General features: G+C 50.2%; 8 protein-coding genes across 8 annotated transcripts; 2 read left to right on the top strand and 6 right to left on the bottom strand.

The window, feature by feature from the left end:
* Positions 1–1,112: 1,112 nt before the first annotated feature.
* On the bottom strand, positions 1,113–3,141 carry N7473_006826 (UDP-N-acetylglucosamine diphosphorylase). Its single transcript, XM_057152766.1, has 3 exons — positions 2,248–3,141; positions 1,406–2,140; positions 1,113–1,338 (listed from the first exon to the last, which is right to left on the bottom strand). Exons 1-3 carry the CDS (start codon positions 2,968–2,970, stop codon positions 1,267–1,269), a joined length of 1,530 nt encoding a protein of 509 aa, XP_057007104.1. The 5' UTR covers positions 2,971–3,141; the 3' UTR covers positions 1,113–1,266.
* A 419-nt stretch (positions 3,142–3,560) lies between these two features.
* Positions 3,561–5,464, bottom strand: N7473_006825 (PPIL4 family peptidylprolyl isomerase). The gene is made up of 4 exons (XM_057152765.1): positions 5,232–5,464; positions 4,442–5,166; positions 4,187–4,383; positions 3,561–4,094 (listed from the first exon to the last, which is right to left on the bottom strand). Exons 2-4 carry the CDS (start codon positions 5,028–5,030, stop codon positions 3,636–3,638), a joined length of 1,245 nt encoding a protein of 414 aa, XP_057007103.1. The 5' UTR covers positions 5,031–5,166; positions 5,232–5,464; the 3' UTR covers positions 3,561–3,635.
* Positions 5,465–7,114: 1,650 nt separating this feature from the next.
* N7473_006824 (uncharacterized protein) lies at positions 7,115–7,420 on the bottom strand (the record flags this gene model as incomplete). The annotated part of the gene is made up of 1 exon (XM_057152764.1): positions 7,115–7,420. The coding sequence occupies one exon, from the start codon at positions 7,418–7,420 to the stop codon at positions 7,115–7,117; it is 306 nt and encodes a 101-aa protein (XP_057007102.1).
* A 1,702-nt stretch (positions 7,421–9,122) lies between these two features.
* N7473_006823 (uncharacterized protein) lies at positions 9,123–10,760 on the top strand (the record flags this gene model as incomplete). The annotated part of the gene is made up of 3 exons (XM_057152763.1): positions 9,123–9,224; positions 9,287–9,394; positions 9,471–10,760. 3 exons carry the CDS (start codon positions 9,123–9,125, stop codon positions 10,758–10,760), a joined length of 1,500 nt encoding a protein of 499 aa, XP_057007101.1.
* A 2,318-nt stretch (positions 10,761–13,078) lies between these two features.
* N7473_006822 (uncharacterized protein) lies at positions 13,079–13,264 on the bottom strand (the record flags this gene model as incomplete). Its single annotated transcript, XM_057152762.1, has 1 exon — positions 13,079–13,264. The coding sequence occupies one exon, from the start codon at positions 13,262–13,264 to the stop codon at positions 13,079–13,081; it is 186 nt and encodes a 61-aa protein (XP_057007100.1).
* Positions 13,265–14,118: 854 nt separating this feature from the next.
* N7473_006821 (40S ribosomal protein eS24) lies at positions 14,119–14,954 on the bottom strand (the record flags this gene model as incomplete). The annotated part of the gene is made up of 3 exons (XM_057152761.1): positions 14,119–14,195; positions 14,352–14,599; positions 14,878–14,954. 3 exons carry the CDS (start codon positions 14,952–14,954, stop codon positions 14,119–14,121), a joined length of 402 nt encoding a protein of 133 aa, XP_057007099.1.
* A 234-nt stretch (positions 14,955–15,188) lies between these two features.
* On the top strand, positions 15,189–16,587 carry N7473_006820 (protein-lysine N-methyltransferase). The gene is made up of 4 exons (XM_057152760.1): positions 15,189–15,441; positions 15,561–16,097; positions 16,185–16,320; positions 16,376–16,587. The coding sequence occupies exons 1-4, from the start codon at positions 15,211–15,213 to the stop codon at positions 16,495–16,497; spliced, it is 1,026 nt and encodes a 341-aa protein (XP_057007098.1). The 5' UTR covers positions 15,189–15,210; the 3' UTR covers positions 16,498–16,587.
* A 1,368-nt stretch (positions 16,588–17,955) lies between these two features.
* Positions 17,956–20,684, bottom strand: N7473_006819 (uncharacterized protein; the record flags this gene model as incomplete). Its single annotated transcript, XM_057152759.1, has 2 exons — positions 17,956–20,061; positions 20,484–20,684. The coding sequence occupies 2 exons, from the start codon at positions 20,682–20,684 to the stop codon at positions 17,956–17,958; spliced, it is 2,307 nt and encodes a 768-aa protein (XP_057007097.1).
* Between the last annotated feature and the right edge of the window lie 249 nt (positions 20,685–20,933).

Genomic DNA, 20,933 nt, shown 5'->3' with positions numbered 1-20,933 from the left:
AAGCTAGTTCCGAAAAGCACCGCCAGTCGATAATTGCCGTCGAGCGCGTCCGTACCATGCGTCATCGAGAAAGAGGGGGGGGTGACCGTCGATCCGCGGGGGAAAAACACCCCCAAAAATCCAAGCAAGGACCTCGAAGCGCATCCATCACTCGAATATAAAAGACTCCGACTCACCCTTCCAAATAACACTTCAAATCCTAATCAATCGAATCTGTCAACAAGCTTCCTGTTAGCACGAATGAACCTCGTCCAAGACCGTTAAAAAAACGACCCGAGGGTCACTTAAAAAAAGCACCACGTTCTTGACATTGACAGCCCACCAAAAAAACCCCAGCGAAGAAAAAAAAGTGGGCACCTGGCCACACACAGAAACAATTCCAAATTCCCAAACGGAAGCTTAAGCAAGAATGAAATGAAATGAGGATCACTTACCCACGACGTACACACCGTACTTCTCGAACACACAAAAAAGAAAACAAGGTGGAGGGGAATGGGACCGAAAAGACGAGACTGTTAGAGGTGCTGAAAGTGGGTGGTGAGTTGCAAACTCGTCAAAAGTTTAGCTCCCGGGCTTTTCCGTATTGCGTAAGGTTGGCTGCTGCTGCGGATTCACCGCGTTGCTATTGGGTTTAGAGATCTATGAGGGGAATGTAAATGTAAAAAGATAGAAAGGAGAATTATTCTAGTCTGATAATGTGACATGATAGAATAAGAAAAATTAGAATGAATTGATTGATGCCGAGATAATGTAAGTAGCCGCGTTAAGCATTAGTTTCAATTGCACAAATATGTGTACTCGGTTCCTAAGTATTCAACATAGTTCAACCTCGAGTGCCCAAGCATAATTACATACTGAGAGGAACAATGTACAGAATAAACTACTTAACCCGCTATTGTTAATTTGTTAGGGTTGCTGCACCCCCTACATTCCTGCATCCCGTCCTGCCAGAGGCCCAATTATGGTCGATGCAACCAGCAGCTCATTCCCTGTCGATCAAGGTCAAATTAAGAGACTATGCAGAACAAACCTCCCACATGGTAGGAAAAACTCTTTACATATTACATAGGTTACTGGTGAATTCAATACGGAGATTTATGCAGCGAGACAGCGAGACAGCGATTATGCGATTCATTTCTTCGTGCCAAGATCCGGGACAGCAATATAACCTTCCTTAAGCTCCTGCAAGTCGAGCATCAAGCGTCGAAGCTTGCTTCCAGCAACAGCAATTTTAATCTAAATTATGATTGACTACTTTCATATCCTTTACTCCTCCTTTTCCAGGAGCGCGGGGGCCTTGATTTCCCGGCCCTTGAGGAACTCCAGGTTCTCGCCGCCCTACAAACAACCACAGGTTAGCATTTATACATATTCCAGTCCAGACATTTCAAGAGAGTTGACTTACGTAGCTGATCCAAGGAGACACCTCAACACCAAACTTATCATCCTCGGTGATCACAATGCCGCCTGCGGCCTCGATCCACCGCTGACCCTGCTTCATGATATCGGCACGGCTGGTATCGGGATCATCCTGGCCGGTACCGGCGGCGTTCTTCAGGGGTGAAAACTCGTCCTCACGACGCACCTCGATGGAGGCGAACTTATCCAGCGGTGTCATGGGGAAGACATCAAAGACGAACTGCTCCAGCTTGACACCATTGGGGCTGGTAGGCTTGACGAGCTCACCGTTCTCGGTGTTGATGAAGGGGATCTTCTTGCGGGCAACGTGGTGGGGCAGCTTGTGCATCCAGTTCTCGATCGACTCGAAGAAGTTGAACGAGTAGTAGTGGTTGACAATGTTGGCTGCGCGGAACTTGAGTAGCTTGGAATCCTGGGGGTCCAGGGCTTCGGCCGTCGCCTGGTCAATCTCGGAGTACTCGACAACATCGGGCTTGCCGTTCTTCTGGACGATCAGACCGACGGACTCGGCGGCGTCACGCTTGCGCACCACCTTGGTCGCGATGTCGACGTTCTTGGAGGCGGAGAATCCGATGAAGACGGGGTCGGCGACCTTGACGAGACAGTTGTCCACGCAGTAGGCGTGGATGTGCTTGATACCGCGCTTGCGCATGTCCTCGCGGACGCCGGAGGTGACGATGGCCTGGTAGATACCACCGTTGCCGTCAGGAGCCACGGCGACCTAGAAGATACGAGCATGATTGTTAGCAATGTGTCTCCGATCAATTGTGTCTGGGATGAAGCAATGCTAGAAGCAGTGGTTTACAACCACCACCACAGGGATCATACCTTGCTCTTGCTCTCCATAATAATCTTGCCATCATTCGAAATACAAGGCAAAACACCCTGCTCAAAGATGAAAATATTCTCCTCCTTCAGACCAAAGTACTTGTTCTTGGCAAAGAACTCCTCGGTAGGCTTACGAGTCGGCCCACTGGTCATCACATACCAGGGGATAGTAGCCGAGTCGATACCGTTCGCCTTATTAGCCAGCTGCTGCAGCTTAGCGATCCGCTCCGCCTGAAGCTGGAAGAGCGACTTCTCGCTCAACAGACCAATATCGAAGCAACCCTTAGGGGCAGAGCTGCCAAGACGAGTACCCTGGCCACCGGCCATCAGCACCACGGCCACATTGTTCTCGGCGACCTGCTTCAAGCCGGCATCGTACCAGGCCTTGAGGTCGGCGGGGTCGGAGTCGATGATGGAGGCGGTTGCCGAGGAGGGCAGGGGCTCGAGGGTTGCGGGGGTTTCGTCGGTTTTGGGAGGGTTGAGGGCCTTGTCGGCAAGCTCGTTGATGCGGGTTACGTCGAAGGTGGACAGTTGGTGGAATAGGCGGGATTTGTCGGCGGTTTGGAGCTCGTCGATGAAAGCGAAGACTTGGCCTTGGCCGGCGTCGGTGTATTTCTTTTGCAGAGCCTGGAATTCCTCGGTGGAGGGCTCGCGGGGAGCTTCCTCGGCCGAGCCGGCGATCTTGTTAATGAGGTTGGAGACGGTTTCCTTGATTGCAGCCATTGTGAGATGTGAAGAGGTGAATTAGGAAGGGATTGAGATGGGAAGTAATTGAAGAGATTGGACAAGGAGGGTGAAGATGGGAGGAAGAGGAGGAAAGGGGAGAGTGGCGAGGAAAAAAAGTAAATAAATGAAAGCGCGGGGTGAAGCTGAAGCTTTCAGGTGATTTTGCACACCGTAACTACGGACTACAAGGAACAGTACGAATACTAAATGGTACATAAGTACTCCGTACGGGGGGCTTGGAATGCACTAGCATCAGCCAGCAACCTTGGAACTAAAACTACCGAACACTAAAGAGGATTATTTTTAGCGCAATACTATTGTACCAGATTCCACCTAAAAATAATACTGTAGTCTGTACGGAGTACTCCGTACAGTGTACAGTAATAATAGTGACCAAGTTATTATTATTATTACCAGCTCGTCACTGCGGGCCGAGCTGGAGTCCCAGTCTTGCCCGCAGCGTGAGACCTGACCAGTCAATATCGCGGAATGCGTAGTGTGCCCCGCCAGTGGGGAAAATCCAAGAGTTTCAAGACGATCCAGGGGAGGCAACTGTTATATATATCCAAAAATTGAATCAATTGACTCTCGAGTCACATATTTTATACACTGGATGTTTTGGATATGCTTGGATATTGCCAATACTAATACAAATTCCCTCCTCATCGTCGCCGCTCATACCGATCATCTCGACGACCGCGATCCCGACCCCGATCTCCACGGTCATCCCGATAGCGCCCACGATCCCCACGATCTCGATCCCGCCGCTCAAAGTCTCGTCGTCCAGGACTCCTGCTGGCTTCCCGCTGTCGGTGACGGTCCTTATGTGAGTCTCGGCCTCGGGGACTGCGACTGCTACGTCGATCCCGATATGAATCTCGTGGAGGGCTGCGATCGGACCGGCCGTCGCGGCGAGGGGCGGATGTAGCTGGCGCTGTTGGTTGAGCTTTGCGTGAGCGATCAAAAACCATGTTGTATGCCCTGTCGTCGTCCTCTGCGCGAGAGTCGTCTGATACTCGGTACTGTCGCTTCAGTTCGAGATCTGCGACACCGCCGAAACCGCCGCGCTGTTGCCGCTTGCTGACTGTGGCGTTGCGCCAGCTTTCGGATAGTTTGGAGACCTAAGCCACGTGTTAGCAGGATGCTGGGTAGACAGATACAATTGCGCATGCTGGTGTAGGGAGTAAGTAGACTCCAGCGGGGTAGGACGTACACTCTGCGAGAAGTCAACGTGGATGCGGTGGTCGTCAATCAACACGCCCTGCATCTTGAAGTAGGCCTGTTCGCAGTCCTTCTGATTTTCAAACTCGATAAACGCATACTGCAGGCTGTCACCTGTGCGCTTGTCCCGAATCACCTCGCAAGACAGGATGGTTCCAAACCGACTGAAGATCAACTGAAGGTCCTCATCTGTATTAAGTTGTAGTTAGTCACTGCCACAAGACACAATGATTTGAGATCAACCTACCTTGCGTGACGGGATTCAATTTGCAGACGAACAGCACATTCTCGGGAGGCTTGACATCGGCAAAGGGCAGATCACCCACCATCTCCAAAGTCAGCGCCTGAGCACGTGCTTCACGCTCCCGGCGCAACTTCTCCATGGCAGCCTCATCCATCTCCTCATCCAAATCCTCATCATCAGCAATCCTCACGGTAGCCAATTGCGCTTTCGTCGGTACAGGACTCTCAGGCGGCTCGACCAACCCAGCAGGGTCATCGAACGGATCATCCAAAACAACAGTATGGCGAATACGAATATCCTTCAACGGCCGACCTCGATCATCAATAAACGACTCATTAATTTTCTCCAAAACATCAAAGCCCTCAACCACCTTGCCAAAGATAGCCGCCTTGCCATCCAAATAATCCAAGTTCTCTCCCAGTGTAATCAAAAACTGACTACCAGCCACGCGCTGGTCTGGATCATTGGCTGCAGGCACCGTCGCCATGCTGACCGTCCCGCGCTCAAGATGCTTCATTTTCGGCGGTAGATCGATCGGAAACGTGCGCTTCGCGGGGGCCACCGAGGACGCCCCAGATCGAGGAGCCGCCATCGCTGTCGGGCGCGTCGGGGCCGAGCGGGTCGCCGGTTTGGAAGCTGAAATCCTTCTGGACGCTGTGCACGGGCGCAAAATTGTAGTACTTGATTTTGCACAGCTTCAGGAAGCTATGAGGGGAGACAGGGAAGAGCTTAGTAGGCGGGTTCAGCACGATGCGGAAGGGTGGAGGGAGAGGGACGTGGGAAGGGCGCTTACTTTTCACAGGCTTTGGGCGACTCGTCGACCAACAGGTCGATCACGATGTCGCCCAGGGAGGTTTCAAGTAGCGCGCTCATGGAGAGTTTGCTGGCGCTTCTTTGGTCAGCTGGTAGTGTTTGGCAGAAGGTCAAGCAGTCTCAAGGCAAAAATGACAAAAGTCGAGGTCGGAGGATCGACGAAGCTCGGGCCAATCAGCATCTGCTTGGCCGGGGAACTGACCCTCATGCAGCTGGTGAGCTTTCGTGAACTGTTCACCTTTGCCTTTTTCTTCTTTTTTCTTCTTTTTACTTACTCATTTCTTAATTCATATTGTCTAATTTCTTACTTTTTCTTTACTCGCGCAGATTAGCCTGCGGTTCTGGTTGTACAGCAACCGCTGGGAGACTTTTCGATCAACCACTGCTGGCGCGGATGATCGACCCTTGTGCCTGTACGACGCTTCTTATCAATCGAACGGCATATCCCTCCGAGGCTCCCCGTTGGATATGCGCGCTACTGGGAAATTGGGCCAGTGAACAACTGGCGGAGAATGCGATGCATTTTATCCAGGAGGAGGCTTAATTAGTCACCTGTTTGTTGCAGCTTCTCGACCTTCCTGCCTTCTTCACCGGGCTTCGGTGAATGGCGCTTGATGCAAGCCACTAGTCCCGGCTGAAAGCGCAAAGTACAGGACTTTACGGACTACTGTACTGTCTGTCGACTTCAATATGGAGGTGAAGGGATCAGGCGCTCAGGCATGACCCCCCCGGACTGACTGAAAGGGGGCCGGGGTCAACCTGGGGAGTGAAGCTGGGGGTGATTCATGTCCTCCTGGCCTCTTCTTCTTCCAGCCACTATCTTCCCCAGAACTGAGTCAGGATGACACCATATCTCCCTCCTCGGTCGTGTACACAGGGCACAGAACGACGGGTTGCTCTCCCGCGCAATGGCCTTCAATCTACAACTCTGACTTCCGGTGACCTGTTCCACGGCAGCGAGAAAACGGCGGGGGAAAACGGGCGGCGACCTGCAGCAGGATCCAGCGGAAGCATCATGAGCGACAGCTGTCTGTCGAGCTTTGCAAAACGAGGCAGAGGCCGACCGACACATGGATCATGAAGATTTCGCTGTTGAGCGAGTCCGACTCTTATCTTCCCAGGCTGCCCTGGCCAGCCGAAGACGCTGGTGAACAGGGGCGACACCACCAACGCAGCTGAAATTACTCTCTTTTGTAGCGCAAGATGAAGGACCAGTCTCAATCCGAATGAGCGTTCCTGGCGCCTCTATGAGGAAGTCAGTTGACTAGAGTCTGAATTAGGGACCGGATGCTGGAAACTCTCCTGACTCCTATCAAGACACTTCTCCTCTCCCACACCCATGTCGTGCATTGTCCGACCTTGAGGCTGCGTGGCAGGAGGAACTCGACCACTGAGCAGGTCCTTCCTAATCTGCTCCTCTCCTCCCCACGGACCTCGTGTATTTGAGACTAGCTCAGAAAGAGGAGGCTGAGTCTCATACTTTCCCACCACATGTTGCCTGAAAGTACCCATGAGTACTCACACATGCGCATGATTGACACAATCATCACGACATTGCTGATTGCTGAGTACGATCCTCATCGGGTGACAGACAGAAATTTTACCAGGGTAGACATTCAGCCAGCATTGGGTCTTGGCATGTCAATCGGAGGGCAAAAGTACCTGCCCTCTACAGTCTGTTGCAGGGAAGCTTGTCAGTATCCCGGAACTTCATGCATCATCGGCGCGATTCCTTCTCCGATCCTATCTTTCTTAGATCCAAGCAAGATGAAATCTTATTCAATTGAAGCTTCCTCTGCCAACGAGTTTCCAGGTCCACCTGGGCACCACTGGCTTCCAGAGAATCTCATTTATGGTCCGCAATCATTGCTTTTTCTGGTTGCCCCTTCTATCGAGCTGCGGGGCACGCAGGCGCGCCAAAACCTGAGTCCAAACGAACGGATCCACCGCCTCTGTATCCATGTCGTCGATCATGGGCAACTTTAGTTGAGCCCTGCGGGCCTGTCCGGGGAGTTTGCCCGTTTCTGCTTTCTCTAGAGCGCGCTTTGCTGGGCCTGCGAAGCCCACCTGAAGATGCCATTGCGTGCGCCGGGACGATCCAACGATCCAAGTGACAGGTGTCAAAAGTGTCAACCTTCGCTCATTTTTCCTTTTTCGCTTTTGGTACATGTTGAGACACTTGCAGCGCCAATAAATCAGGTCTTAGACAGGGAAATTTCTAACCAGAGCAGAAACCAAATCCCGAAAAGAAGATCCGGGCGCTCGATCACTAATAGCTAATTACACTTTTATACTGTCCTTGAATAAATGTTTTGACTCCCCTGATGGAAGAAGCCTAGGCCCTACACAATTTTTCTTCCTTTACCTTCCACGAGAAGGTTCTTCTCTAACGTCTCGGGCCGAATTCTGACTGCTTAACGCCCTGTTTGATACATTTCGACATGGCGCCCCCAAGAGGCAAAATACATGCAGCAGCCACACCAATCAGCGTTTGGACTGGACTGATCGAAGGGGTGCAAACAATCCATCTAGTGGATCTTCATCTCGATCACTGCGGCGGAAGTGATCCCGGCAGTCGCAGCGATCCGGGATCGACACAAGGAATATGTTTCCGCAAACGTCTTCAAGCAGTCTTCCTTGGTATATGGGAAAGCTGGATAGACCGCTCGATGAGGCAATGGGTGAGTGGGGAGTATTTTTGTCAATTTATTTGTCCCCCCGTTTATGGACACTCACATTCAAGCTAATAAAGATGAATCACTGAGACTCTACCAAGACATGATCAGACAGCTGTCTAAAGAGAGAGAAACAACCGCCACCGCGTGATTGGCTATACGGGCAGCAGGCTCTTACCTGCTTGGCTGGACTTGTTCTCATCATGGCTATCATGATGGTCATGTCTCGTGTGACGTTACTTTGTGAAACCTCGTCTCCTATACTAAAACGCCGATGCACAGTCTTGCCTTGCACGCCTCTCCAGATGGCGAGAGTGGGGAAAGAATCTGGCTTGGGCATAGTACGGATAAGTGCATATTGCATATCATTTCCCCTGGGTACAACAAGCGCAAAGAAGAAGGAAAAAGAAAGTAGAGTAAAGAAACAAAGAAAAAGAGAAGAACAAAAAAGAAAATTAAACGTTGGTCCCCTAGGAAGACACCATTCCTAGAAAAGTGCCAGCCAGCACTTCTGTCAACATGACGGTGTACGGAGGCCCTAGGCCCTGGCCCCCTCCTTCGTACTCTTGCACACCCTCAGGATCTAAGCTCATAGACTTATCGTGGCTAGTAAATAATAGTAATAATAATTCAACCCAAGAAAGGCAACAGCATTGAAGAAGCTATACCGGAAATCGAATGTCAAAAAAGAAAACAAGTCCCCACCGAACCAGGGCCTCCTAGAAGATATGCTCCATGACCATAGGCAATATAAGTAGAAAGTGGAAAAGAAATTAGAAAAAAAAACACCAGCAATCATCTTGATTGTTACCAAAACATGGCTTAAATTCAGGTTCTAAAAGCCCTACTCTTCTGCAATCACCCCCAAAGAACGACTTTCTCTTTGACTTCTTCAAACTTCTTCCCTCTTAAGTTCCTTCTCTTCCCTTTAGACATGGTCATTCACATTTAGGAACGGAACTGAAGAAGGTTGAGTTCTATTGCTGGATTGATCTACACTGGTTTATTGCAGTGTACTAGCTCTGGTTGAATCTGGCTGTGGAAATTCGATACCACCAGCAGTAAGTCCTAAGCAGCTCTGAGAAAGCCTCACCGTCTGTCAACTGTCCACCTACTAACCATTCTTAGGAATGGAATCTTATTACACAGACAAAACAACTGCTTTTGAGCAGTCTCAGCATGATGGCTCGCTCTCCATGTCCCGCTCAATGCGGAGCTTGAATCATCAGGAGCTTAGCCCGGCTGCTGAGATGGATAGCAAGATGCGGAATCCTCAGCGTCGCCGAGTGCCAGTTGCTGTAAGGCATTTTCATCCTTGAAATCTTCTAATATCACATTCTCGGGTCTAACTGAATGCCAGTGTGGTCGATGCCGACGGCGAAAGATCAAATGCAGCGGAGATGCTGGCGATGGCCAGGGCTGCTCAAACTGTTGCAGTGCTGGCAACACAGACTGCCAGTTCCTACGAGTAAGTCTCTATCCATGACTAGACTTGATGAGACTCAGCAATATTACATTCAAGTGACTGACTTATCTGTGACTAGGTCAACTCCAACTCCTTGAAGCTGACCCCTACGGCTAACGGCTGGCCGTATCCTAATCCAGGAGCGGCGGCTGTACCTTCTCCTCGACTGGGCATGTATACAACTACCACAGCAGGCAAGCCCACACTGCTCTCTATGGGGTTACCTCAAGTTCGTATCCCTGCCTTCCAGCGACCATCCGACTATGACCTTGGCCCCGCCGATGGATCGGTCTTCCCTGAGCGCGCAGCCGTGACCGTTGAGTCTATGCATTACGAGGACGGCCATTCTGCAGGCTACAGCCAATCCCCCGCATACATGCATCCCAACGCCCCAGCTGGAGCTCTCTTTGACTATGGAGGATCTCCCTGGAGCCCTAAGATCTGGGACTCAGTGCTGGGTATGAGTAGGCCCACCAATGGGTCACTCTACCCCGATCCAGGGGCCAACAACTCTATAGCCCAATCCCCCTTCTCCTACATGCTTCCAAGCCAGGGTCTATCATCTACAGAAGATCCACAATCAACAACAGTGGCAATGGCGAGTATCTCATCGGGCGATATCCCAGGCTCGGATCGAACTCTTCCAACACCAACCTGCCGCAGCACATTAGCAGGACTAGTCTTCGCGCCGACAGAACCAGCATCTAGCTTGTCCCTTCCAATGGAATCCAGGCCAGGTTTTTGGAGTCCCCGTTTCGGGCCATCCCAAGATAATCGCAGCCCTGCCCATGCATTTCCCACCACTGTCCTCTTCAGCAACAGTCCTCCACCAACAACAAGATGCCCAACAACAGGCACAAACCCAGACCTACTCTTCTCCAGTCTAGCGATGCCCATAACAACAGAAGAAATCATCTCATCAACCCTCTCCCCAACAACAGCACCTCCCACCATAACCCCCAGTACTACATCCTACTCCATCGAACCTCTCGACACAACCACAGACTCCCGCCCAAACACAACCACAACTCAAATCCCAGCATCCACTTCCACAGACCGCTCTATATGCCGTGGGATCTACCACGACCGAACCACCGCTGGCCAGCGTCTCGTCGCGCTAACAGCCGACTGCACACCGGACATCTACAACTATGCCAGCAGTGAAAAGAGTAAGCGCGCCGATGATGGTCGCTCGAGTACACTGATGAACGGTGGATTGGAGTATACACCTGTTCGGCACACACATACTCCAAACCCGGCGTTCTCGTTTGGTTTGCTTCATGATGAATTACCTGAGTTTCATCGTCCGGTTGTGGAGGGTGTGCATCGGGCGCCAGTTTCGCCGTTGGGGAATCAGGGTAGTTATTAGATACCCGCTTGCTGTCTATGTTTCTGGTTTTTGGAGTTGGTTTGGTCTACATTGATTCGTTCGTTTCTTTTTGGATTGATATTTGGATTCTGGGATCTGGAATATGATCTATCGTTGTCCAAGACCATTCTGTTGAACCCAATTGCCCACCATCTCATTTCACATTTGCATCAACCCCCACCTGATCAGGTACAGGTGCAATATCATTCTGCAGACCGGGATGACACTACCGAGGACGCCGCGGAACAGACATCCCTTTTCCCCTGTTGAACCATTGCGGGGAAGCCGGGTCGACAAGCCTCGAGGCAGGTCCCCGTGAACACTGCGAATGCGAGTGCCAACGGGCATGGAACTTTAATTCGTCTGCATTGCGGTTTATTTTGATATTCTTTTTCAATTTTACGTCTTTTCTCATGTTGGCTTATGTCTAGTTTACCCTTTTTTAGCTTTTATCTTTGTGATCTCTTACCCTTTCTGTTCATGGGGTTTGGGGGATTAGCTTTTTACAATCCTCAATTTTGCCCTACTTGGTTTGGTACCTTCCAAATTTTGTTGTTGGCTTTTTCTTTCATTTATTTTGGTTTGCACTTCTTACGCTCTTCATTGCATGTGCGTGGCGGATCATTTCCTGAGAGAAGGTTCCTCGAGCTGCCCTGTTTACCTACCTTTCTCATATCAACCTTTGATCTTCTATTATCCGTCCGTTGGTTGGTTCTAGTGTATTGATGGATATATGCAAAGTGGAGGTTACTCTCTTTTCTTTCCACTTCTCCATTTTTATCTCTCCCATCTTTTGTCATATCTGTGTTGGGAAATTCCCGGCCCCTTAATACCCACGGAAAGCATGTGAGACATGTTGCACGGTGGATCTTGTAATAATGAATATCTAATTTGATCTCACCTTGTATTTGGGTTGTATCTTTTCTATACTGCTCTACTCTTGATCTACTGATCTATCTACTGATACTTCATTCCTCGTTCCTCCCCGAATACGTAATATCTCATTATAGATTTGGATATTCGTTTGACTTTGACTACGCCGCCAATCTCCCTGTTTCCAGTCACTTATTACCTACCAAAATTTGACGCTACATTTATTCACGCTAATTCAATACATCATATCATACTAGGTTATAAGTTTCGTGGAGTCACAAAGAAAAATCTTGCACGAAGGATACAACCTAACAGATTAGCTTTCCTCGTTATCACCCAGATCTGGCCACGAAGGTAACACACAACGGCCAGGAACATGTACGGTATCCATCGCTGATTTAAATCGCCGCTGGATCAGGAAGTGGGGTATGTAGTACATTCAATCTCATATTTGAGGGGTTGTTATGAAGTCACAGCTGTGTACATAGAATATACACTCATATGAAAAAAAATGAAGTATCTGTATAAGGTACCGCGGTATAAAACCTATTCAGCAGAGGGGGTGTGTAGAAAATTTGACAATCGGCCCGAATCCCGAATACCGTCCCGGAAGTAAATACGGTGGCTTATTTATGCTTATGTCTACCTGATAGGATATGCGTATAAACCATGACTTTGGCAGGGTGCATCATTGCATGTGGAAGGCTAGGTACAATACTTACCAAGTCCCACACTCTCTATGGGATAGAATGCAATGCAATGTACAGTCCCCAATCAAAGAACGTGAAGTAGACGCCATATCTCTAGTCTGTGTAATCTCATCCCCGGCCCTTCACGCTGCACAACCTCCACTTTATGCTATGATTTGCCAGCATGCTTTGTAGCCGAGTCCCTTGAATGGAAGGAGGGTGAATGATAATGATTCCCCGTGCTCATGTCCTGGATCACTGCAGGAGACAACTGCCGAGGCATGAGATAATAAGATGCCCATGCAGGTCCGGAAAGTCTATGGGGTGGAGTGGATGTTTATCTTCCGATTGGTATCCCTGCGGCCATGACCCGGTATACTTTAAGTCTTTATAACTCTATTTTGGTAAATGTGTCGATTATTATCGTAGTTAGTGGTTATTGGTTACTTTGCTCTTCAATCCATAAAATATCACTCTCGTACTTACCGAATATGAACCAGTGTACTGCACAAGCGATGCCAGCCTATATCAATGCTAGCCAGTGACTCGCACGCGCTGATCTCCATGTGTACTCAAGACATTGAGTTTTGGGGGAAACGATCCGGGGATGCCGTACGACTGATTTTTGTGTAGCTGGGCATAAAGTATGGATATAGCCATTGCGTCCTGCATCATCTCGGCAGTGGGAAGTAATCCAGGGGGTGGTGCATTGCCGCAAGGAGTGTTGGGAATTAAATTGGATGCAGCATATAGCTACTAAATCTTCTTTAGAGAGGGTGTGATACGAATGACGTCGAGATTATGGATGGTGTCCTCGGCGATGGACTTCTCATTAAGCTTAGAGGCTAGGTATACTTTGTCATTGTTCCTGAATTTCTGAGTAAACTTATAATTCTTGTGGTTGATAGTGGTACTCAATACTTGCTGTGTTCCAAAGGTCATTATGCACGTTGCTAGAAGATAGAGAAACATGCAAAATTTAGGAGGGTTGGTAGACACGGACAAAATCACTCGAAGGGATGGATATGTGTCGCAGATAGGAGAGAGAGAAGGAACTACTGAGCAGATTGTCTAGAAATAAATCAGAGTAATATGTTATAACAAGTGAGATCGGGTTTAGCAGAGTAATTGGGCTTCAGATGCGATGGAAGAATATTATCGGTGCAGCGGCGAGGTCATCACAAGCCTCAAGGATACGATAACCCCAGGTTTTCGATATCGGGTGGGGACGCTTGAGGTTCGAGTGGAGACCAAAGAAAAACCATATCGGATCAAAAGTTGATGATACTACATCGGGACAAGACTCTAATAGATAAAGACGCAGATACTACGAAGACAGAGCAGGCTGTCAACTACGAGGCAGTCCCTCCATGATGAACAGAAACAGAAAATATTGTAATTTCATTCCGAGGCAACAGCCGAAGCCCGGTTCTCATGTCCCCTCGCTGTTTTTGATTCGAAAATGGATGATCCATACCATATGGAAAAGAAACAACACTGACGCCTTTAAGGGAGATCATCAGGTTTGCCGGCTACCATGGAAAAGATAACCGACCAACAGGGGAATAAGTCATCCACATTGAGGAAGAGATAACCACCATGTTGATATCATTTTTGAAAATTTTGGAGTGATAACATCCATGCTGGCCAGGTATAATCCCATTCCCCATTCCATCTCTCTCATACACTGCACCACAGCCTGTTTCCAGCACATGCAGATGCAAGACCAAAAACAGGCCGCGACCACCAGGCCACTAACCGCCGCATCCAACCATGATTTATGGGGAGCGAGACGCTTAGTCCTTGTTCTTCTTGGGGCCCTTGGTCTTGGCGGTACCGCGGAACTTCTTGGAGCGGTTCTTGCGTTGCTTGCCTGTGGGGACAGGGTCAGTTTCATGGGATCAATATAGAGGATCCAGGTGCCTGAGCGCTCCTTTTTTGAGGAAAAAGGAGGCTCTACCCCGTCGGTGTCACGGGGGGCGTGGTAAAAAGGGGAGGAGAAATATTTCTACGAAGGGTGGAAACGTACGCTGCTGGCGGGAGGGCTTCTCGACCTTGGTGGCGGCACCAATGCGGACCAGACGGTAGGCGGGCTCGAACTTCTTCAGGGCCTCGGCGGAGTCGTAGACCAGAGCGAAGCCGGTGGACTTGCCACCACCGTACTGGGTGCGGAAACCGAAGACGGAGACCTGGTCCTTGTTGGACTTGTACAGGTCGGCCAACTTCTCGCGGAGCTCATCCTTGGAGACGTTGGGGCGGTTGGGGTGGAGGACGTCACTGGAAACGAAGAAGATGATATGTCAGTCGGGCGGTTCTGCGAGTTTTTCCCTTGTGTTGTCCAATTTCGACGTCGGAAGGATTTTTGCGCATTCTCTTTGAATATCACTTTCTCGTCTTCGTTGAAAAAGATGTCGCAGTTGTATCGCAGAGATGATCGAGATGATTGTGCGCGGTGTTCTTGACTCTGGGATGTCCTCAAATTGAATCCTTCGCGACGTCGAAAATTCCTCCTCATTCTGTCGGGATAACGGGGAGCAGGAAAAAGGAATGCTTACACGACCATCTGCTTGCGGGCAAGCAGAGGGTTGCGGATGAACTTGCGAGTCCGGATGGTAACGGGAGCGTCGGCCATTTTGGTGGTGTCGTGATGATGCAGAGAGTCGAGTGTGTGGATGTTCACGACTTTCAATTTTCGTGCGGTCTGCTCGGCTAAAACTTGGCGCTAACCCGCTTGGGAAGGGTTTGCTTAGGTCAGCAAGCTTGCGGTGGATCATCACATGATTTATCTACTTATCTGCTTATCGATAAGAGCCGCGAGAGATTTGACTGGAGCTACCCAATATCAATTATCAATTTGTCAAAGTTGATTCCCTTTCGAGTATACCATCATGGCGGATGAGGTGCGCAAGCTTGTAGCGCAGTATTTTCAGCTCGTGGATCCACCACAGTTGGATATCCCGCCAGGGAATGTTCTACTACGCCCCACCGTGCAAGAAACTCTGTACGAGCGCATGTTCGACGAGTCCCTCACCCCACTCCCACCAGCTGCCTATCGAACACGAGTACTCAAGCTCGTAATTGCGAGAATTGAAGAATCAATCACAGATCCTGAAGTAGATGTATGTTTCTCATTGCATTTCCCTCGTTTTTTAATCAAACAATGTTCTGGATCATCTGTCCGATCATTTCCACCTCTATTTCCTCCCATGTTACCATCAACCTTGCTAATCATATACAGGAACTAAATGACAACCTTATGGATGCCTTGGGCATGCTTGTAGCCCAGCCCAAGGCAAACTCCTTGGAACTGGCCCAGAAACTCTCCCATGTCAAATACACCGCCCCTTTGCAGTCCTCCTCTACCAAGAATCGGGAGGTGACAACAATTGAATCGCGCGGTCTCATCCTCTCCGGCGGTACGACCGGGAAGCGCACATGGGAAGCTGCCTTACATCTAGGCTCATTCCTTGCTTCTTCAGCAGGTGAGGCACTGGTGCGTGGGAAACGGGTGATTGAGCTCGGCGCGGGAACAGGGTTTCTATCGCTATTCTGTGCACATCATCTAGGCGTGCAAAGCGTTGTGTCTAGTGATCGTGAGCCTGTTCTGATTGAGAATATGCGCGAGTGCGTACGGTTTAATCACCGAGGCGACGGACCTTTCCCATTCTATCCGGCCTTTTGGGACTGGGGAACGCCATTGGAGAAGACGCAGGAGTTGGAGTCTTTTGTGGACGAAGATGACTTGAGGTTTGATGTTGCGCTGGGTGCGGATCTGGTGCGTACTGCTGCTTGATATGGAGGAAAACTTCTATCTCCAGGACTCGGAATTCTACTGATAAAGCTGACTGTTACTCGCATCTAGACCTACGATACGGACATCATTCCTCCCCTTTTATCGACTGTTCGCGATCTCTTCGAGAATTATCATGTCGAGGAGTTCATTATCTCGGTGACTCTGCGCAGCGAGAAAACATTTCAGACCTTCTTAGATGGATGTGGTAAGTACAATATGCAGACTGTATATTTAACATCAAACATCTAACCCTCGAACAGAAAGCAATTCCTTCAACATCGAGCTTCTTCCCTTCGAGTCCACACCCTCGGAAGAGCAAACCGGCTTCTTCCACTCAACAAGCATTCCCATCAAAACATACCGAATCTTGAAGGCGGCATGAAAGTGGATGTTGTACGTGATGCATGAAAATTAATGAAGTCATGAGTAAGGGAGGTTTGCTTATAGAAATGGATTTTGTATCATATCTTTGCGGTATTTTATTGATAGACCCTTGCTATAACTCCAAGATAGTAATTTATTCACACCCGGCCCTGAACTATCGACCTTGAGGAATTTTTTTATGAGCGTACCAATCGCTGAATATGCCCGGACGGGCATTTTTTTCGCCCGAATAAACATTCTTCCCAGTCGAACTATCAAATCTTCAATCAAACTCTCACGCTCTTGACTCAAACTCTCTAGCCTCCGAGGGACCCGAGACTTTTGCTTGTGCATTTTCTGTAATCTCGACCGGTTCACTGGTCAACGGCTCTATCCACGGATCTTCCAATGCAGCCTTCGCCGCAAAGAACCAAAACCCATACTTAGGAAACTGTTTAATCACCAGCTCGCTTAACTCAGTTGGTAGAGTGCGTGACTAGTAATCACGAAGTCGCTAGTTCAAATCTGGCAGTGAGCATTTTTTGGCCTTTTTGTTTGTATTTTTTTATTGTGGCGGACCCTCTATCGTTTGGTTCTCCAATTGGAACCAATTGGCGGCTTGTTTTTGCATTTCTGTTGTGGTGGGTGGGATCCACAAAGGCGGCACCAAGTTGACTGACACCGACGTCGTAGAGCTTGTCTACTGGAAATTCCTGCGGGCCGTTGTACTCGGCAAGCGATCCAGGACCGACGAAAACGGGGGTTTTAAGTGAAAATCTCGAAGGCAATCCCGCCAAACCCATATATCAGCTGCGCAAGGGCTACCTTTCTCAACGAATTCCCAGAGCTCGGGCGCCATATATCGGTGTACGCTTCATGGCAGTCGAGCCTCGCCGGCATGGAGAACGAATCAAGTATATATAGGCTTACATAGAGATATAATTTAAGTATTTTACTTGCTCTCCATGCGTTCTACCTAGTAAAGGTATAGCGTACGGTTCTGGACATGGAAACATGTACCTGTCAGACTAGGAAAGAAGAGTCGATGTAATTCGCAGTTTATAGAATCCTCTAGCCCGACGAATGATACGAACCATTCGTTTCCCTTCTCATCAACGTGCAAATCATCATATAGACAAAAGGAAAATTTCGAACGAATGACTTCATCGGGGTATCACGAGTAGCAACCAGCGCCATCCATCCAGCCCAGTCGCGAGCACGAGCTCGGATGGGACCAGGAAAAAACCAGAAAAACCAAACCGAAACGAAACCAAAAACCCCAGATATGGCAACGACCGATCAATGCAAAAACCAAAGAAATAATCAAATGAAGTCCGATTGCGATGCAGGTGAAGAATTTATAGAGACTGTGGAGGGGGAACAAGAAAAAAACGAGCAGGAGGTTGTATGTAAATTAGGAATATGACTAGGTCAGTAGCCAGCCATATGATTAGGGAATAGAGGGAGGGAAGAGAAACTATTCGGCCCCCTCAGCAAGACTCTCCCTCAGAAGCACTTCGTCGATTTGTTGTGGCCGAATATTCACTGGAGCCGGTGGTGGAAGACGAAGGCCCATAATAGGACCCTTCTGATTCACGCCTGTGAATCTAAAGCGTATTTGCGGTGGCATTGGTTCAGGAGGCGCAGCCTTGGGCTGAACTGTGGATGTCAAGGTCGGAGCCTCAGTTTCAGTTTCTGATTCAACTGCCTCATCTGGAACAGGAGCCATGCCCCATCGGCCGAGTACCCAGCCGCCCATACGCCGGCCTAAGGTGGACGATTTGCGGGATCCTGGCGTCGCGGTGGAGCTTGTGCTGTTGCTATCTGCGGAGACGACGGACGCTGATTCAGATGGGAGATTGTTGCCTGCAGCGACAGATTCGAGGAGAGAGCGGGAAGATTGACCGGGTGCTCTGGCACGGTCTGCAATTATCATTGGCGCTGAAAGAACCGGCGGAGTCGAGACTAGCTCAATGCTGGGCGAGACAATGCGCTGTGGAATACGCATGCCTGGGTGCCAGTCGCCCATGCGGGAGAGACGGTCGTTTGGCGTGTGGATATCCATGCCGGCTACTGAGAGCAAGCTATCATGCGAGGTTGATTTGCGCAAGGGTGGGAACTGCATGGCAAACAATTCTTCTGCGCTAGTTGGTGCAGGGTCGGGTGCCATAGGCTCGAAGTAGGATTTCGACGGAGATGGCTCTGATTCTTCTGGGATGGATGGGTGTGTTGCAAGGCCATCAGCGTACACACCGATAGACTCGCGCCGCTCGTACTGGTCTTTCTTGAAGTAATCGGATGAATCATGATCAGCGGAATCAAGATCATCAAGCGCTGCTAGTGGGCGGAATGGCATATCGAAGCCCTTGTTATTACGTGCCCCGATAATTGGTGAGGAAAAGACGGTGCTCTCAGGGCTGGTAGGTTGGGAGAAATCGTATCCGCGATCAACACGGTCGAAGATTGAAGATGTGCGGAAGGCAGATCGGGGAGAGCTTGCTAGGGAGTCAGCTGCTGGGGACTGCAGCGACCAGCGGCGGGCGGATGATGTGAGAGGTATCGACACGGATGTTTGAGAAAGGATGGTGTTCATTGATGAGCCGGAGGATTGCGAGCGATGGATAGAACGACGAGGGGAGTGAGTGCCCATGGCGGAATGAAGAGGAACGGGGCTTCCAAGAGCAGGCCGTCGCTTCTTGACGCGACGATTGAGCGAGCCCTTGTCTTTCTTGGAGGATATTGGCGTATGGAAATGATGATGAATGTGGAATTCCTGCGAGACCCGACGTTCCTTCGATTCGAGCTCTTCGCTGAGGGTGGTGGATGGAAGTGGCTCCGTGTGCTCATCCCCGTCAATGCCGGCCAGCGGTTGGTGGGTGTGGATCTGTTCACGTAGATTTTGCACCTCTTGGTTAGAGCTCTCCAGCATCTCGCGCAGCTCCATGATCCCCACTTGCAGGTTCGCGTTATCCTGCAAGATGTCCTTGACGAAGCGTGAGACAACATGCGTACCAGGATTGCGACTAAGCTCGGACGCAGCGGCCGCGCCCTTAAGGCGCCCGGCTGCATTATCAAGCTCGCGTTCGACGGCTCGTTTGCGCTCGAGCCGCTGAATGAGTTCCTGGTGTTGCTCACGCTCCTCTCGCGCTTCAGCTTCAATGCGCTCAACCTGATCATGGAGATCGCGCAGCGTAATCTCGGCACTCTTCCATCGCTGCACGGCGGATCTCTCATCTTCCTGTACTGAGGATATCTTATCCTCCAGCCTTGACTGTTCCGTCTCCATAAGCACCAGTTGAGCCTCGAGGTCAGCAGCACGCGCCGCAGCGACAGTCACACGGCGCAGTTCCGCCTGCGTGCTTTCTAGTGTCCTGGTGAGTGACAGCACATGCTCATCGGCTTCGGAGACAGCCTTATTCAGACCCTCGAGCTGTTCCAGTAGGGCGCGATTTTCCTCGACGATTCGCGTATTCTCCTCCTGGACCCGGTACTTTTCGCGCTCCAACGCATCCACGCTCGCTTCAAGCCGTTGGCGATCCTCTTCCGCCTCGGCTATATAGCTTTCATGACGGTGAAGTAGAGCCTGTAGAGCAAATGTCAGTGACGATGAGCCGGGACATGACGTATCTGCCGGAGCAGAATCATCGCAGAGAGTGAGAGTGGCCATAACGGACGCCAACGCAGTGCGATAAAACGGGTGACCTCAATCTGAGGGTATCCATTGAACAAGGTAATGCAAAGCAGAGCGAGCAAGATCAGGACGATGACACTCGATCATCGTGGGATCAGATCGAGGAGAGGGGTGGAAAGCAAAAAGCCTAAACGTAATACGCCTGCTTATCGCTGAGGAATGATGGAAAACGATGTATTAAACGATGCAATCCTCAGCCAGCCAGCCCCAGGAATATAGGGACGCCCGCCCGATCGTGTCACTAACGATGCGATCCACCTCTCCACGAAATCGATGTCCACAAAAAGCAAAAATAAAGCAAATCTCTCACGTACCTGGCCTAGTCTAGCGGCCGTTTCAAGGTCCTTCTCCAGCCCCTCGAGCGCGACATGATTATGCTCGAGCAGCGCGCAGTCCTCGCGACCACAACAGCAGCGCAGGGAGACCGGGGCACGGAAGTGCGTTGGAATGCTAGGAAAGGGTACCTGAAGCGCCGGGTCGGGGCTCCCGGTATGCGGGTGCAGATGGGAATCCATGGGTGGTACGGGAATGTGACCCTTTCGGAGCGCCGGGGGAAGCAGGGCTGTTCATCCGTGGATGAGAGCTGCCTTCCAGAGACCGGCGCCGAGGTGTGAGTCCTGAGAAGGGGATTCGCAGGATGAGGCAAAGGTGAAGAGTACAAGAGCCAGCGAGAAACCGAGCACAAAGCTCTCGTATCACAAGACTGCCAGGCACACGAAAAGCGGAGAACTGACGAACTGATGGGGGGCTGATCAGCTGACGGC

This window comes from Penicillium subrubescens (genome assembly GCF_028828155.1).
Source record: "Penicillium subrubescens strain IBT 31985 chromosome Unknown utg000005l_segment0_segment0, whole genome shotgun sequence".
Classification (NCBI taxonomy): domain Eukaryota; kingdom Fungi; phylum Ascomycota; class Eurotiomycetes; order Eurotiales; family Aspergillaceae; genus Penicillium; species Penicillium subrubescens.
Note: the sequence above shows the minus strand (reverse complement) of the source record. Positions and strands in the feature narration are given on the sequence as shown.